Below are 19,567 nucleotides of genomic sequence, written 5' to 3'. Positions count from 1 at the left end.
ATTATATTAATACCTTTATAAGTAAGGTAAACCTAACTTATGTAACAAAATATAATATTAATACAATTTTCTTATATTCTAACATGATATTAGAGTTTTACCTTTGTTCTTGAGTAAAAAAAAATTAGTATTTCGCTATTGTTTTCATCAATTGTTATTCTCGTAATTGATGGAGAACTCTAATAATTTATTATTATATTTTTAATAATATTTTTTTATTAAATATTTCTGTGGTTATTTTTTTCGGCTATCATATCATCTTAATTAGATGTTTTTTCAGTTGTTGTTTTATTCCAACAGTTAATGCTCATATTTTTATTGGTCTTAATCAAATAATATGAGATTTTTCGTTAATTTTCTTCCTAAGCAACACACTATCATTATTTTGTTATGATGTATTTTCTTTTAAGGTGTTGTTCATCATAGCATTCTATGCATATGAAACTCTACATTATTCGTTGGTTTCTTTTTAGTCAATATATTGTTATCATTTCGTTATGATTAATAATCTTTTCAGGTGTTAATTCACCCCACACTTTATGTTCATGTGATTCTATATTCTTCGTTAATTATCGGTCAACACTGTCATATTGTAATTTAATGAATTTCAACACTCACGAGTTTTAAAAAATTTGTTATAATATAAAATAATATATTTGTAAAATATAATAATAATATTAATATTATAAATTGTGGTAATATCAATATTTTATTATATTAGTTTCCTTATAAGTCGATTATAATGTCTATATTATAGACATAACATATGTAACAAATATATCATTCAATATAATATTCTCTCTATTCGCATTAGAGTCTTCTTTTCATTTTTAGCACATCAAGTCAATCTTTCATTGTCTCCATCAATTGTTATAGTAGTCATTAATGGAGGGCTCTAATCATTTATTATTATATTTTTAATATTATTTTTTTATTTTTAAATATTTATATTGATACCTTGTTCAGATATCATATACTCCGAGTTTGTTTTATCCATTGTTATTTTACTTTAGCAGTGAATATCTATATTTTTATAGGTTTTACTATAATCATATGAAATTCTTTGCTAGTTTTTTTTAGGCAACACACTGTCATTTTTTTGTTATGATAAAAAAAAATTCAGTTGTTGTTTCACCCCAGCATTCTATACCTATGAGATTCTATATTTTTCACTAGTTTTCTTTTTAGGCAACATATTGTCATCACGTCGTTTGATGGATCTCGAGACTCATGAGTAATTTCAGAGTTTATTTTCGATTGTTGTTTTACCCCAACATTAGTTAATGTCCATGGGATTCTACATTCTCCGTTAGTTTATTAGTCAACACACTATCATCACGTCATCTTATGGATTTCAAAACTCATGAGTATATCAAGTTTGAAGAATATAACAACAACTATAGTATCATCTTCAACCTCAAGTTGTTCAAGTTCTTTCCATATTAAGGATAAATATTTTAATATAAGATAATATATTTGTAAAATATTATTACAATATTATAAATTGTGAAAATATAAATATTAGTTTCCGATTATAATGTTTATATAATGAAAATAATATAAGGGTGTGTTTGATGAGAGGGAATTGGAATTGACATTGGAATTCTAATTCCAATTCTATGAGAATTGGCATTGAATTACAATTCAATTCTTATGTTTGGAAACATTATAGAATTGTAATTCAATTCGAATTTCTATGTTTGGGAAAATTATACAATTGTAATTCAATTCCAATTTCTATGTTTGTAAAATAAAATATCGATTCAAAATGTTAACTTCTTAAATATGTTTTCACGTTTCTGACACGTTTAATACGTTTTTGACATGTTTAACACATTTAACACATTTTTGACATGTTTAACGCGTTTAACACATTTTTTACACGTTTGACACGTTTTTGGCACATTTAAATACGTTTTTGACATGTTAAACACGTTTCACACTTAAAACACATTTTCACACGTTTAACATGTTTTCACGTTTTTGGTATGTTTAACACGTTTTTGACATTTTTAATACGTTCAACATTATTTTCACATGATTTTCATGTTTTTGGCACGTTTTTGACATGTTTAACACGTTTTCATACGTTTAACATGTTCTTCATATTTTTTGCACATTAAACACGTTTTTGGTATGTTTAACACGTTTTATATATTTTTGACACGTTTAACATATTTTCCACGTTTAACACGTTTTTAAAATTTTTGGCACATTTAACACGTTTTTGATATTTTTAATACGTTTAACATATTTTTCACATATTTTGATAAGATTAACACGTTTTTCACGTTTTTGATACGTTTAACACGTTTTTGACATGTTTAACACGTTTAACATGTTTTTCACACGTTTAATATATTTTTGGCATGTTTTACACGTTTTTGGCATATTTTACACATTTTTGGCACGTTTCACACTTTTTAACATGTTTAACATTTTTAACACGTTTTTGATACATTTCACACATTTTGACAAGTTTAACACATTTTTTGCACGTTTAACACGTTAAACGCGTTTTACACATTTTTAGCATGTTTAACACATTTTAAACATGTCACAAGTGTGTTAAACGGGCCAAAATGTATTAAACATGTCAAAAATATGGTAAATGTGCTAAAGTTTATCAAACGTGTTAAACGTGCCAAAAATGTGGTAAACATATCAAAACGTGCTAAACGTGTCAAAAATATGTTTAACGTGCCAAAAACATGATAAATGTGTTTAATGTATTAAAAACGTGTTAAACATGTCAAAAACGTAAAAACGTGTTAAACGTATCAAAAATGTATTAACATGCCAAATAAGTAAAAAAACTTGTTAAACGTGCCAAAACGTGAAAAACGTATTAAACATGTCAAAAATGTATTAAATGTGTTAAAATGTGTCAAACGTGTCAAAAACGTAAAAAACTTATGAAACGTGTCAACAACGTGTTAAATGTGTTTAATGTGTTAATAACGTTCTAAACGTGTTAAAAACATGAAAATGTGTCAAAAACGTGTTAAACAAGCCAAATATGTGAAAAACTTGTTAAACGTGCAAAAACATAAAAAAAAAATGTGTTGAACGTGTCAAAAATGTGGTAAACGTGTCAAAAACGTGTTAAACGTGTCAAAAACATGATAAACGTGTTTAATATGTTAAAAACGTGTTAAATGTGTCAAAAACATGAAAACGTCTTAAATGTGTTAAACGTGTCAAAAACGTGTTAAACGTGCTAAATATATAAAAAACTTGTTAAACGTGCCAAAACGTGCAAAATGTGCCAAAATATGAAAAATGTGTTAAACGTATTAAATGTGTTAAAAATGTGAAAATCGTGTCAAAAACGTGTTAAACGTGTCAAGGATGTGAAAAAATATGTTAAATGTGTCAAAAATGTGTTAAACGTGCCAAAAACGTGTTAAACGTGCCAAAAACATTAAAACATGTGAAAAACGTGTTAAACGTGTTAAAAACGTGTTAAACGTGTTTAATGTGTGAAAAACTGTTAAACATGTCAAAAACGTGAAAAACGTGTTAATTTGGATTACAATTCCGACCTAAAAAGATTGGAATTGAGAACTCTCAAATTATACTATATAGAATTTTAATTCCAATTTCAATTCCTAATATTAAAGTGTCTAACAAACATAAGAATTGGAATTGGACCCTCCAATTTCAATTTCAATGTCAATTCCAGAGTTATCAAACACACCTTAAGAGAAATGATATTCTCAACAAAGGTTCAGCGAAAGCAATGTCACAAATCATACGTGGCCTTGCCACATGGCTAGGAAAGAGAGAGAGAAAATAAAATAAATAAAATAAAAATGTTTCATTTTTTCCCCTCTTTCTTATTCCTCCTCTTTTTTCTTTTCATTTCTCATTTCCGGCGCGGCAATCTTCTTTTCTTTTTTCTCTGGCGATTTGGCTCTTCAGCATCCCCAACTTCTTCTCCTTTCTTCATCGTCTTCCGATCGAAAATGGTAGGTCTCCTTCGTGTAACTTTCACTTCATTTAGGTATATGGTGGTCCAGGGTTCATACTACTCTTCTTTTCAGGCTGGTGGTCCAGGTACATCGCCATGCAAGACTCTAACATCTCCAATGACTCCAAGGTAAATAAGACATCGTATTTTTTAGAAACGTGGATGCTTTTGATATAGCGATTAGGGTTTCCTTGATTAGGGTTTAGTTCCATTTTGGCTGCATATTGTCTCCCGAAAGGGTTGGTTTTTGTCCCGAAATTAGTGATTTCAGGACAATAATGGTTGGTTTCAGGACTCTAAAGAGTGGTTTCGAGACCTGAAAGGGTGGTTTCGGGACCTGAAAGGGTGGTTTCTTGTCCCGAAATTGGTGATTTCAGGACAAGAATGTTGTGTTTCGAGACCCAAAAGAGTGGTTTCGGGACATGAATGGTTGGTTTCTTGTCCTGAAATGATATTTTTGGGACATTAATGGTTGGTTTCTTATCCCGAAATGGTATTTTCAGGACATTAATGGTTAGTTTTGGGACCCGAAAGGGTGGTTTCAGGACCCAAAAGGGTGGTTTAGGGAGATGAATAGTTGTATCTTGTCCCGAAATAGTATTTTCGGGACAAGAATGGTTAGTTTCGGGACACAATATGTTGGTTTTTTGTCCCGAAACACTAGTTTCAGGACCCGAAAGGGTGATTTCAGGACCCAAAAGGGTGATTTCGGGACACAATAAGGATGGTTTTGGAACCCGAAAAGGTGGTTTCGGGACAATAAATGATTCATTTATTTGTTTATATGCTTCATGTTTTTTAAAATGCTTATCTTTTTGTTTTTGTAGAGTGAATAAACATAAAAAGAATGCGGCCCAAGAAACCAAAGCAGCCCCCAAAGGAGCCCCCACAACTTATTTTTAACGAGGACCTCGTCTTTTGGTCTTTTCAATCTTCTTCAACTGTTGTCTAATGAACAAAAAGAGGATGTGAAGTCAATAGGCTTTGGCTCTCTTCTATCATTATCACTTGCAAAATGCCCCGGGGAAATCTCTCGTTATCTAGTCAGAAAGTTTGACTATGATAAATGTGCATTTAGTCTAGAGAATGGCGAGGAAGTGAAAATCGAAGAAGAGAATGTTCAAATGATATTGGGTCTCCCTAGAGTTGAGTTGGACATTTTAGAATACGAGCATAACGAGATTGATGACAAGTTGAAGGCAGTTAGGACTCGATGGGGTAACCCTGTTAATGGCACCCTTTAGTGACTGTTATGCCAATGAAAATCATGGAGAATAAAGTAGCTGACAACAATTTCAAGATAGACTTCGTATTATTTGTTGCCAGCTGCTTTCTCTAGTGTGATCACCTGGGTCAACTAACCAGGTATATCTCATTTCTATTTTTTTCACTTGCATGGCAACATATATGTATGATATATTCATTGTTAAATAATCCTCAAATCTGTTTTTTTCACTTGCAGGTATAGAATTATAAAATCTATTTCAGATGTTGATAATATCAAAAAGTTCAATTGGTGCAAATTTGTACTTAAAGGATTAATTAAATCATGTGAAAAATGGAAGGAGAATAAAAAATGACATTTCCAAGGACCACAAACGTGTCTTATTGTAAGTTATCAATAATTTATTTCCCTGGTTGCAAAAATAAATGGTTTTAACATATGTATATTTTCAGCTGTGCTACGTGTATAGGGTGAGCAACCCTGAACTAGGAGGAGTTGATGAGCGTCGATTTCCTATACTATCATATTGGAATGACACGAAGTTGAAGTTTATGCATATGATGTGTTGAATTCAAGAAGTTATTCTTTGGAGGAAAATGCCATTCCAACACTGGGAATACGACTGCAAAAATTAAGTGTAACAGTAAGAAATACGTCCCGAAACAACCCTTTTAGGCCCCGAAACAACACTTTCGGATCCTGAAATCACCCTTTTGGGCCCCAAAACAACACTTTCGGGTCCCAAAATCACCTTTTCGGGCCCCGAAACAACACTTTCAGGTCCCGAAATTACCCTTACGGACCTCGAAACAACACTCTTGAGTCCTAAAACCATAAATTCTTGTCCCAAAAGGGAGGTTTCAGGACCCGACAAGGTATTTTCGGGACCCGAAAGGGTGGTTTTAGGGAAATAAACCACATTTTTTGGACAAGAAATTATGGTTTCAGGAAAGTAAACCACGGTTTCGGGACAAGAAACATTCATATTATGTCCCGAAACCATCCTTTCGGGTCCCGACAACTCCCTTTTGGGTCCCGAAATCACGATTTTGGGACAAGAAATTATAGTTTCGGGAAAGTAAACCACGGTTTCGGAACAAGAAACATTCATATTATGTCTCGAAACCACCCTTTAGAGTCCCGACAACACCCTTTCGGGTCCTGAAATCACCCTTTCGGGACAAGAAATTATGGTTTCGAGAAAGTAAATCACGATTTCAGGACAAGAAACATTCATATTATGTCCCGAAACCACCCTTCCGGGTCCTGAAATTACCCTTTTAGGACAAGAAATTATGGTTTCGGGAAAGTAAACAACGGTTTCGGGACAAGAAACATTCATTTCGGGACAAGAAATTATGTCCCGAAAACACCCTTTAGGGTCCCGAAACGACCCTCATGGGTTCCGATACCAGCTTTTTTTAACCATAAACAATCAAGTCCCGAAACCATAATTTCGGGACAATAAATTATGGTTTTGGGACAAGAAACCATCATTTTGGGTACCTTTCGGGTTCAACAGGGGTGGATTTGTTCAGGTTCAGTTCTTCATCTACTGTCTTGTTCAAGTTCGGTGCTTCGACAGTGCTGGTTTTCTGAAAGTTAAATCATACAAAAATGAACTGAAATAAATCCCTAAATAAATCATTTAAATCTAAATAAACTAGATCGGTAAATAAATAGATTTGTAAAATTTAAACCCTATATCTATAAAAACTAAAAACAAATAATCTAGATCTTTAAAAACGATATCATAGAGAAGTTTCAGGGAGAGAAATAAATGCAGTCGGAGAAGAGAAATAAATGTAGTCGGAGAAGAGAAATAAATGACAAATGACGTCGGAGAAGTTTCAGAGAGAGAAAGAAATGCAGCCAAGAGAAACAAATAATAATTTTTTTCTCTCTCCTTCCCACGTAGCAGGCCACATAGGATTCGTGACCTTGCTTTCGCTGAACCTTCGTTGGATTTATCATTCCTCGTTATATAATATCCAATACAATTCTTCTCTTTATTCTAACATCAACTTTATTCTAACATCAACGTTATCAACAATGTTAATGGATGTTTACATTCGAGTTATTTTATCTCCAATATAGCAATGTCATTTTCAAAATGATGCATTTGATTAGTAAGCTTGTTTAGTTACACTCTAGACCTAAACCTTTCATTAAGCATATGAAATCAAAAACTTGTATCAATATTACCTCTATCTTAAATAGACGAATTACCTAATCTGAGTGATTATATTTGTAATCTAAATTGCATCAATCTTAATGTATATAATCACAAACTCAATAATTTTAAAAAAAAAATTGTTCTACCACAGAATTATATTATTAGTCTCCACAATTTTAAAATATTATAATATTTAATAATATTATAACTATTATTTTTAAGAGAAATGATTAGGAGAGTGAATTTGGAAGATAAAATGAGAGAGTGAATGACGTGTCGCAATTTAATTGCCCGAAAAAATTACAAAATTTCTCTCTCTATTCACCGTTTATTCTTTTTTTCAACCAGTGATATAGTGACATATCATTCATTCTTCCAAATTCCCTCTCTTATCACCCCTCTATTTTTAATATCTGTCTCTATTCTTTATAAATCTAGTTGCAAATTCAAATTCAAAAACCTCTTTCTTCTATTTTTTATATATAAAAGTTAAATAATAATATCAAGAATATAAACTCATGAAATGGAATTAAATGAGTCAAGTTATCTTTTAAAGTTGTCTTTGTAATTCAATTTGTAGAGGTATATAAATACACACGTGCGACTCTGTGTCTTGTGTCTGCTACTGCGTGCACACGTATGCAAGGGGATACTAAAGAGAGTGAGGTGTAAGTTATGTTTGAAATGAACTTTTAGATTTTACTTTTGTAAAACATTTAATTAAAATATTAATTTATATAAAATAATATTATAAAATATAATTTAAAGTAATTTATTTTCAAAATTTTAAATTCAAATTCAAACTTAACCTGTTTTCAAAGAAGTCCAGTCTTAATTGATTGGATTTATACCAAAAATGTGATTGGATTTATACCAAAAATGTAGTGGAATAGTGCATGCATGTCATTTTGCTTTATATTCACAGTCAACTCCAATGGGCAGTCAACACCAATTGAGATAGTAAATCAAATAAATAAAATTAATCTAAAATTCAACTGTCACTAAAAATTATATTTGTTATATTGGTAAAAAATAATTAATATTTAAAATAATATTTTTTAATTATAATTATTTTTTAAAATATTATATTTATTTTACCAATATAACAAATGAAAATAATTTTTTAAATATTATAATTTTGTACAAATATAACCAATATAAAATTTTCAGTAGTGAGTGCAATAAAAATAATATTTTTATCTCTATTATTCTGGCATTAAGAAAGCACTAAATTACTATTATTATCACATTAAAAAAACAAAAACAAAAAAAAAAACCTAAATAATTAGTTAGACCAATTTATGTTTAATTTCGAGTGTGATTAGTAGGATCCACCTAATTTCCTTAGTTTATAGTGTTCTTGATAAAAATTGAATTTAAAATAAAAATTATTTTCACAAATTATATATTCATTTTTTTTTACTTGAGTACGAATGAAGTTAATAATATAATCTTTCACATGTTTATTCATGAAGATTTTTCATTCACCTTTTGACTTAAAACATTATGAGTCTTAGTTACTTGTAATTAAAATATAAACTTGCCATTTAATATAAAGTTCTCAGTATATTTATTGAAAGGGTTCTTGTCTTATAATAGGAAAGAAATTTTCAAATCACCGACAATAAGATAAGCTCAATTGAAAAGAAATCAAACCCAAATCCTTAAAATACAAAAAAATATTAAAAAAACACACATGCCAAATATGAATTGAACTCTTAACATCCACTTAAAATAAATAAACTTTAATGATTGTACTTGATCATGGCCGTGCTCTTCTTGGATTTTTTAAAAAATTCAAATTAAATTAATTTTTTAAACTATCACTTCTTAACAATTTAATCATTCATTTCATTAATCAAAATATTAAAATACTCTCTAATTTAAATTATTATTTTATATTTTATTTATATATATATCAATACTTTTTAAATACTCTTTAAGTTTTTTTACCAAAAATAATCATTACCTTCTCAAAATCATCACCCATCAATTAATTTTTCTCTCTTTTGGTTTTTTTAAAAACCATAACTTAACCATATTATATAGGGCAAATTACCTGGGCGGCCCTCGAACTATCTCAATCGCTCACTTTTGGCCCTCAAACTAATTTTTGAAACATATCGCCCCTTCAACTTTTATAAAGGTCATTAGTGGCCCTTCCATCAACTTTTTAGTTAAATCTAACGGTTTAAGTTTAAAATATATTTTTTTTATATATTATCTTTAATCTTATATTTTATATTTATATATATAATTATTAAATCGCTTTTATATAATATTATATATATATATATATATTATTAAATTTTATATAATTATTAAATCGCTTTTATATAATATTATATATATATTATTATTAAATTTTATATAATTATTAAATCTTTTATATAATAAATAAATAATATATATATTATTTATTTTTATCTCTATATATAATTTATATATATTATCTTTAACTAATTTATATATAATATTTATATAATATATATTTAAAAAAATAATTTAAGTGTTAAAAGTATTTGAGTAGTTAGAAGGTTTCAATTACTTTTAATCTTTCAAATTATTTTGTAAAATATAAATTCTATAAATTATATAAATTTATATATATATATATATATATAATTAATGATTAGGGATAATCCATATAATTTATTTTAAAACTTTGTTTTATATATATTAAAAGTAATTGTAACCTTCTAATTACTCAAATACTTTTAACACTTCAATTATTTTTTAAAATATATAATATATAAATATTATATATAAATTAGTTAAAGATAATATATATAAATTATATATATAGATAAAAATAAATAATATTTATATTATTTATTTATTATATAAAAGATTTAATAATTATATAAAATTTAATAATAATAATAATAATATATATATAATATTATATATAAGCGATTTAATAATTATATATATAAATATAAAATATAAGATTAAAGATAATATATAAAAAAAAAATATTTTAAACTTAAACTGTTAAGTTTAACCACAAAGTTGACGGAAGGGCAATTGGTGACCTTTATAAAAGTTGAAGGGGCGATTTGTTTCAAAAATTAATTTGAGGGCCAAAAGTGAGCGATTGAGATAGTTTGAGGGCCGCCCAAGTAATTTGCCCTATTATATATTAGAGTAAAGATAATAAAAAAAACAAAAAAAAAAAATATATATGAATTTTAAATTATTTAAGTTAAAATAATTTTTATTATATAAAAAAAATATTTTTTTTATAAAGTTTATAATATAATTTTATTATAATAAACCAAATCAAACGAAGCCCTAGTCTTTCCTATTCTTTTTTATGTCGACTGCACGTGTGTGGACCGTATTTTCTTTTCTACGTGTGGAGGAGGATTTGACTTTTCTTTATATTATTTAAATTAAATAGTTATTTATTTAATATTAATATTTTAAAGTTTTTTTTCACAAATAAGTATAATTTTTATTACCCATACCTACCCAGATTTATTTAAATAACCTTATATGAATCCCTTCTTTTAACCTAATTAAAAAAAATTATTAAATAACCTTACATGAATCCCTTTTTTAACCTAACAAAAAAAATTGACGAATATCTCTAGCTTTCCTGGTTGGAGCTTGTCAGATACACATTTAATTAAATTTGTTGTGTGTATTTACGGGTTATATACTTAATTTGCGGGAATTGCGGGAATTAGGTAGAATTTCGGCATCTAAAAATAAAATAAAAATTATATTAGTTATTTAAATAACCCAAATTCAAATAAGACCGTATAAACTAAGTGCCCACCTTAACTAAATTACAAACCTAGTGTCATTATCATACTCACCTTCCTACTAGGCTTCCTACCAAGACTGGAGTTTTTCTCAAAGACTGATAATTATGATCTCTTCAATCTTTCTATAAATAATAAATCTTGCATGCCCAATTCATTTGAAATATCCAATTAGCTAATTAGCTGTTCTTGAGTAAATTCATTAATTAATCACATAAATGGAGTTTTCTAGCTATGTTAACACCTCTTTGGATCTCAATCTTAGTCTTATGATGCACGTTGATCATCAGCCAATTCACACCAATCAAACAGTAAAACAAGATCAGGTACTCTATAATTCTCTACTTTTTCCTGTGATTTTAATTATGAATGGGAATTAAATGTGAAGAACTATGGTTTTTTTTACTTAAACAGATCATGAATACTGATCATGCTCTAATGGAAGAACTGAAACGAGTGAATTCGGAGAACAAGAAACTGACAGAGAAGTTGAGTGTAGTAAGTGAGGATTACAAGGCACTGAGAAGCCAGTTGGAAGATTATAATGTTATGATCAGTTGTAAGAACAACCTTGAATCTCCAAATTCATGCAAGAGGAAGAGAAATTACGATTCTGGTGGGAATTCTTCGGAGAGCAGCTCGAGCGATGAAGATTCGTGTAAGAAGAAGACGAGGGAAGAAGAAGAAGATGTTATCAAGGCTAAGATCACTACAACCTATATGCAAACTCAACCATCTGATACTACTAGCTTGGTAATTCATCTTCTTTTTTGATTAAAATTTAGGCCATAACAGACATTTCACTTTACTTTTCCTTGACAAAATAGTTTTTGCTAAACATTTTACTTTTTGGGGATGTTGAAGATTGTCAAGGATGGATACCAATGGAGGAAATATGGGCAGAAAGTTACAAGAGACAACCCATGTCCAAGAGCATACTTTAAATGCTCTTTTGCTCCAACTTGCCCAGTCAAGAAGAAGGTAATTAGCCATTAATTTAAGCTTAAATCAGTTCTTCTTCTTCTTATGTATAAACAAACTGATATTGGGTTTCCAATTTCAGGTTCAAAGAAGTGTTAAAGACCAGACAATTGTTGTAGCTACATACGAAGGAGAACACAATCATCCTTGTAGCTCAAAATCGACGTCTGCAGGCAGTTGTAGTAGTACCATTACAAAACAGCAGAAGCCTGTTAAACCAAATGGAATTCAGCAGCAAAAGTCATTGGAAAAGATCAAACCAATGATAAGTTCATCTGGAGTACAGAATATCTTGGTGGAACAGATGGCTTCTTCACTTACAAAAGATCCAAGTTTCAAAGCTGCTTTACAGGCTGCAATATCTCAAAAGTTTCTCCATAACAACAACACCAATATTATTAACAATCTCCAAAAATGGTAGAATTCTATAAGGATTCTCATGATCTGATAAGCACTGATGCAGCAGAAACATACATACATTTGGGGGTTCTCGCGATCAAAGAAAAAGTGTGATTTGGGGTGTCAAACAGATTCGGGAGAGGAAATACAATCGTCTCAATCAAACCCCACAAGGCGTGTATATATACATATACATCCCAATGCCGCAAATCTCTACAAGGGAAGAAGGCAAGAAAATCCCTCAATCAAACACTTTTCTTTGTCGGAGTTTACATGGCATGGCAGCAATTTAGATAATTGTATTATAAGATCTTTCTTCACTACTGAGTTTGTATGCTAGATGAGGTTTTTTCTTTATTGAATTATTGAAGTTATTCTTACCATAATTTACCATTGTATTTGTATTCCAACATTTCAACTCCTTTCTATAGAGAGAATGTAAGTCCTCTTCACCAATAATCATTTTTGAAGTGTCAATTCTCCATTTCATACAAAGTAACGCATTTTAAGTTGTGTTGGCTACTTTGTTCCATATTCCACATCAGTAATAACAGATTCTTGAATCTCCTTCTAAAGCTCTTTAAACACTTTTATGTTTGGAATCAAAGACTCTTGCATTACTTTCTTTCCAGATTTCACAGATAGGATTTGCAAATGAATATTTGTACAGCATTGAAAAGAAATTGTTTCCCTTAAACGGCATACAATACTTAAGAATATCGATAAGTTTTGTACTAGAATTAAGTTTAATTTAGACTACCACAGTGTAACAACGAAAAAGAAGTGGTCAAACGTTTAGTCTTTCTTTGACACAATGGGCATGACTCATCCCGAGTCTGTGATCACAAGCTTATAAACGAAAGCTAGCAAAAGTGTGAATTGATGCCTTGAAACGTTTTGTGAGAACCACACCAACATTTCGACCACTTGACTAGTTCGCCTTGTCTCTTATTAACTCCATCTAGTATGAAGTGGATTCTAAAAGAGACTTCCATTGACCAACCAAAATATCTGAAATCTTCACCTTTTTGCATTCTGGACTGAAATTATTATTTGAGAATTCTGGACACAGAATAAGACTGCCATCCTATATATCTTATGAAATATTTTCATGTTCTTTCCCCTCTGATGGCTCCTCTAGGCTTGAAAAGGGTTGTTTTCTTCAACAAAGTCCCAAATCAAGGGTATCCTCGTGTTTTTTTGAGGTTGTCAAGTTTATGTTAGTCACTTCTTCGGTACTTTCCTTTTCGGCATTGGAGGAGCTTTTCCGCCCTTTGCCTTCTCCTTCAAGTGTTGTGTCTTCTCAATTTGTCACACTTGGACTGTGTTGGAGGCAACCCAATTCACACAACAATGTAGGTGTAGAGGGTTCGTGAGTATTTGTTTGTCAGTTGGATGAGCGGCCATTGGATTGCGAGGCAATTTCAATTTGTAGATTTTACTCGGCATTTGAATATAGAAGATTACAGGGTCATGAGCTTTCCATCGGTAGAAATAATGAAGAGAATGGAGGAATATAAACCAACTACTTGACTAAGATAAGAAACGCAACGAAACCTAAACACGAGTACCAAGGTTAAGATAGATGTTAATGTTTTTAGCACTATTTGCTACAATCACACTTTAGGGCAAGAGTTGTTTATGATAAACAATTGTTGATACTTGAAAGTCAGGTACAAATATATATTAACTAAGCAATGATCAATTCTATCACTGTCTTCTATACATGAAAGAGCAAGACAACTTAATTTCCTGATGCCAAATTTACTAACCATTTGATCTACACAACAAATTAACAACAATAATAAAATAATACTGAGACAGAAGACTAATTTCTCTTGTGCTGTGCATAAACAGATAATTATGCTTACAAATCAGGCAATCTTAGGTTATCCATAGCCTTAGTCATCCCATGTTCCATCAGATCTATTGAATCCTTACAATGTTGTTGTTTCTCTTCAACCTTATTTGCATTGTGGATGGTGGGCTCATGCCCATGCTCATCAGGAGCAGCAGACGTAGTTTGGGTTACAGAACATTCATGGAATCTAAAGCAAGAGATGAGATGATCGTTCGTCAATCCAACAGCCTGCATGAACGAGTAGATTGTAGTTTGGCCAACCCCTCTGAATCCTCTCTTGATTAGGTCTTTACTTATTGTATCTGCCTTTGAGGTCTTAACAGGCACTTGACGAGGGTACCGAAAGTGGCCAACTATAGGTTTCTGGTTTACAAACCCCCATATGTACTTGTCAAAAGATCCAAACTCGTCTATTATCTGCAAATTCACCACTGAAGCTCAGTCAAACCTGTCATTTCCATCGGGCATAGGCTAGCTATCGTGGATTAGATTCATTATTCTATAGGTCGACTATTCTCTTCTTTGTTCTATATGATTACGGTTTGGAGATGAAATAAAAAAATAAAAAAAATAAAAAAAGAGTCGTATGTTTTGCAAACAATTAATATGTACTAAGGGACATTTTAACATAATAGTAGGATATATTAGTAGTCTTATAAGGGTAGTATGGTAATTAGTATAGTAAGTTAGTGGCTAGTAACTTAGAAATAGTAATGTATGTATTATTAGGAGGAAATGAGGAATGAATGAAATAGCTTAAATCTGGAGAATATCTGTCTCATCTATATTTCTTCTAGAATCCTACATCTCTAGGCTGTTACATAACAAAAACATACCTGGAGTTCACATAGGAATGCCTGGACTTAGAAAAGATTGTGATATGATGGTTCTTGTCTATTTTGGTTACATTATGATATTATTGATTTTGATTTAGAGTAGGAGGTTAATGATGAATGAATAGCTTCTGCAGAAAGAGCTTGAAATGCACAATTGGAGTATTGGACATATCTTAGTTCTTCTTTGGTTGGATATTCTTATTTGATTCTAATCTCTCCTTGGAAGTTATGTGGCTCTTGAAGAAGTCTTTTTCCCTTCCCCTTTTCCCTTTCTGTTTCTTTATATTTGTTTGTACTGTAGTCGCAATTCGAGTTTTTCTATATGAACTTTAACTTTTAAAAAAAAGTGTTAAATCATTATACAAATTATTTTTGAAGCATGATTAAGATTATAGTGTATTTTTGGCTTCATTTAGTATAAATATTATTATTTGGATCATGATCCGGATCATAAAGTGTGATAACAAATAGGCTCAATGTGTTAATAGTTGAGTGCAAAATCCTAGCCATGCAATTTATTGAGAACCTAATATAGTTAGAGGATTCGTCTTCCACTGCACAATGGTCAAGAATAGGAAAAGTTTGGTTCTGACAAAAATAAAGAAAACAATCAATCATATTTTGTAGCACACACCTTGCAAAATTGTCGTGCATTTTCCAGGATGCTTCTGACTTTAAGCTCTGAAAGAAGGACGATGACAGGGCTTCCTTGCAATAACATTTTCTTCTCACTTAATCTCGACACAACAATTGGGTCAAATTCCAAAAAGATGTCCCTGTGAGAAACAAGTCAGATGATGAATCAACCTGTTTAAGTTCAAATAACAGCAACTATAATTGTAATGACAAATCTAAGGGACGGTTTGATGGGTTAGATGAAAATGCATTTAAATGCTAAAATTTAATACAAAATCAAATAGACATAAGTAATTAGCATAAAATATTATGAAAAACAGATTTTATATCTATCTTTTAAGTATAATTCAACAAATTAAGTGTTACACATTAAGACAGTATTTGATATAACACAACATATCACTTCATCTAAATGAGTAAGTATTGATTTGAATTAAGTTTATTTGATAACTGTAATTTGAAATCACTTAATTAATTATATTCCACTCAAATTATAAAAAATAAAAAGCTAAAAAGTCTAGCTTAACTCGGTAAGCATGGACTTAACTTCTAGCCTAGCGGCAACAAGAGGTGGATATCCCCAGCCTCCTTGAGAGGTCCTGAGTCCCGTCAAACGGCAAATTATGCGCCTAGTTAATTGGTTAAGTGTGTTTGCGGGCTATGCACTTAACCCCCTTGTGGCCACATTTTATTTTAAGATACAAAAGACCACTTTAATCCTTGAATTAATCAAATTATACCTTTATAAGGGTAAAATAGGCACTTCCTAACATTAGTTCCACAATTTATCGAATCAACTTATATACTTAGTAAATACTAAAAATTTAGATATTTTATATGGCTTATTTAGTATTTTAAGTTTTAGAGACTTAACTCCTTCGATACTTAAATTCAGTACTCAAACACTTAATTTCCAGTATTATCAAACACATCATAAGTAAAGTTGAATCTATCCTGAGCGATAAATCAGGTTACCAATATAGTCTTAAGTCTAACCTTAAAGTATGTCTTCTGTTGAGAATGGAGGGCCAGGTAAGCTCAGACAAAGCAGTGGACAAGCTAAGCAACTCAAACAGTCTCCTGCATATTGTTTTCCATTGAAAACCAAGTGACATAGTGAAGCAGTAAGGGTTGAATTCTATATTAAGGCAGGAATCTTTAAATAAACATACTTATCATCATGAACCGGAACTCCCCATTCCTCATCGTGAAAGGCAGAGTAGCATGTATCTTCCAACATGTAAAAATGAATCAGCATGTAGATTAAAATGTTTTGAAATCCAACCCCCCCATACAAGAAAAATTATCGAGTCTAAGATGTGATACTTTTCCATAAAGATTCCTTAACTAGTTTTACTGAAGCTATCCAATCACCAATAAAGTTCCATTTGGAAATCAGTTCTAATATTCTCAGTCAATTGTGTTTTGTGAGACTAAGCTATTTGTCACAAGTCACAGCTCATACGCTCCTGTTGCTTCAATAAAATTGGCATACATATCCTCGTGAATCGTAACTCCCCATTCCATGTTTCTTCCAACATGTAAAATTGAATTAGCATGCAGATAAAACCCAGACAGAAGGTATATATTACCTCGCCATAAATTGAAAAGACAAACTTGCAAACATGCTGCGACAGGTTAGGTTAAATAGGTGGTTCCAGTAGCCCTTATACGATGAAATATCCCACAATTTTCTAAACAGTTAAGTCAGTTACATTACTATAAATCTACTTGGGTTACCCTTCCCGTTCAAAGGCTACATGCAGGCTCTCCATATAATCGCATCCAATATCACATTTACTCCTCCTTGATTGAACTTCACAACTTACACCTCATTAAATATTATGTAGAAATACCAGGAATGGACTTAACTAGAAAACAAATAGATAGTAGGGGAATGTTGAGAAATCCTTACACTCGAAACTTAATAAGCTGTGGCCAACTTGCTGAAGTATATGTTGCAAAAAGCTTTATAGGTATAAACTAACTAAGGCTTACAGTAATCTAAGCAGATAAGAGATACGCTAAGCCTCACCACCCCTTGTTTCTTTATTTATTTCCCTACTACCATAATTATGAATAACAGCTTACTGTCTAGCTAGGTTGCAAGAATCAGTACAAGGTTGCAGAATGGCACACTTCATCAGTTGGTTTCTCTATCGCTGAGAAATTCGCAACATATTAAAGTATAATCAATAAAGAACTCGCGTACCGGTATTTGGTGTCACCCAAGAACACCTCTTTTGGACGGGTGAAGCATCAGCTGAAACCCCGGATATACTATCAGCATCATGAGGAGCATTTTGTTTGTCAGCCTTTTCCGCATTTATACTGCTTATCATCCTCCTCGTCGGCATTAACATTGTTCTCTTTCCACAGAATGAAGAATCCGACGAGGCGTCGGAAGAACATGATGCATTTGGCGAGAATTTTGATCTCCGAAACTTCTGGTCTTGCTGCTTCATAACAGACGATGGCTTCGGTGCATCAGCTACAGCTGCATTCGGAGCATTCTTCCTCTTCGAATCATCTGATAATCTAGTATTGTCAACCTTTCTCTGAGGCTTGGATGCCTGAAACCGAGTAACAATCGGCGTCGTTTTATTTCCCGCGGGTCCAAGGACAGATCGAGACTCGGAGTCCATAGAACAGAATCAAGATTGGACAAAGCGTAGCAGAATATCATCGATACGTAGATCCAGTGCAAAGTTCACGTAAGAGTGCATTTTGTTAGATTGAACCCTAGAATGTAGAAGAAGAAATGGAGCTTGAAAAGAAAGGTGAAGTGTCGAAAAGTGTGGTCCAAAGGAAGATGAAGGTCCCAAAGAGACAGAGGTGCGAAAGAACGTGACTGATCGATCTAGAAACAGACGGCTGCCGCCATCAAACTCTTAAGTCTTCGGAGATTGGAGGAAAGAGACGTAGTAACCCCAATAACTGACGCCACCTCAGCCTATTTTCATTGCTTTTTAATCAAATTTATTTTCAATTTATACAAATGATTTGGGTAGGGAAAACAATGTCACGAACTCGACTCCGACTGCGACGTGTCGGCAATTTCTTCTTTGTCCGTGTCTATTTTCATCTTACAAATTCGAAAATGGTAAGCATTCAACTTCTCGAATATTATTTTAGTAATCTTAACATGGTACTAACCTTATGTTTCTATTGTCTCTTCGTTTCTTTTTGCTTTTCAAGAGAATGAAATTTCTGCAACTACATTCAAGTCAATCGAAAACACTCAAAGGTAAGTTTCCGAATATAATCTACTTTTAGTTAGGTTTATCTTGAACATGCTCTGCTACTGATTTAGTTAAATTTATCTTGAACATTGTCTACTTTTAGTTATATTTAGTATGAAAAATGAAAATTTTCAATTATACTGCATTCCATAATAAAAAGTGTTAAAAATAAATAAATTGTGCTTAACAAATACAAAAGTGTTAAAAATCCAAGTTGTATTCGAACATGAAAATGTCCCAAACATTACCACGTTGGGGACATTTTTCACGTTCAAATAAAACTTGAATTTTAGTTCTGTTGCATTCATTTAACTGTTGGGTTGAAGAGAAAAATAAGGAACGAAGGTTACAAAAAGAAATGAAAATATTATTATTTTGTTGTGATTCACCAATCACCCATTACAAGGTAATATATAATAAAAATAAAAATCTTTTCGTTATCTTAGAATTAAATATTGTAACTTATAA

At 31.2% G+C, this 19,567-nt stretch overlaps 2 protein-coding genes across 3 annotated transcripts; one reads left to right on the top strand and one right to left on the bottom strand.

The window, feature by feature from the left end:
* Positions 1 to 11,296: 11,296 nt before the first annotated feature.
* On the top strand, positions 11,297 to 12,903 carry LOC124929070 (probable WRKY transcription factor 40). Its single transcript, XM_047469336.1, has 4 exons — positions 11,297 to 11,470; positions 11,559 to 11,897; positions 12,009 to 12,125; positions 12,208 to 12,903. The coding sequence occupies exons 1-4, from the start codon at positions 11,363 to 11,365 to the stop codon at positions 12,544 to 12,546; spliced, it is 903 nt and encodes a 300-aa protein (XP_047325292.1). The 5' UTR covers positions 11,297 to 11,362; the 3' UTR covers positions 12,547 to 12,903.
* Positions 12,904 to 14,146: 1,243 nt separating this feature from the next.
* On the bottom strand, positions 14,147 to 18,805 carry LOC124929069 (probable GMP synthase [glutamine-hydrolyzing]). Of its 2 annotated transcripts, none has more exons than XM_047469334.1 (5): positions 18,070 to 18,805; positions 17,030 to 17,087; positions 16,854 to 16,937; positions 15,856 to 15,997; positions 14,147 to 14,802 (listed from the first exon to the last, which is right to left on the bottom strand). In XM_047469334.1, exons 1-5 carry the CDS (start codon positions 18,500 to 18,502, stop codon positions 14,392 to 14,394), a joined length of 1,128 nt encoding a protein of 375 aa, XP_047325290.1. In that variant the 5' UTR covers positions 18,503 to 18,805; the 3' UTR covers positions 14,147 to 14,391. The 2 variants fall into 2 exon arrangements, with proteins under 2 accessions (XP_047325290.1, XP_047325291.1); XM_047469335.1 differs by having other exon boundaries at positions 16,854 to 16,934.
* Positions 18,806 to 19,567: the final 762 nt, after the last annotated feature.

The sequence above is a fragment of the Impatiens glandulifera genome, chromosome 3 (assembly GCF_907164915.1).
Source record: "Impatiens glandulifera chromosome 3, dImpGla2.1, whole genome shotgun sequence".
In the NCBI taxonomy this organism is placed as follows: Eukaryota; Viridiplantae; Streptophyta; class Magnoliopsida; order Ericales; family Balsaminaceae; genus Impatiens; species Impatiens glandulifera.
The sequence above is the reverse complement of the archived record's forward strand: the minus strand, read 5'-3'. Positions and strand labels throughout refer to the sequence as shown.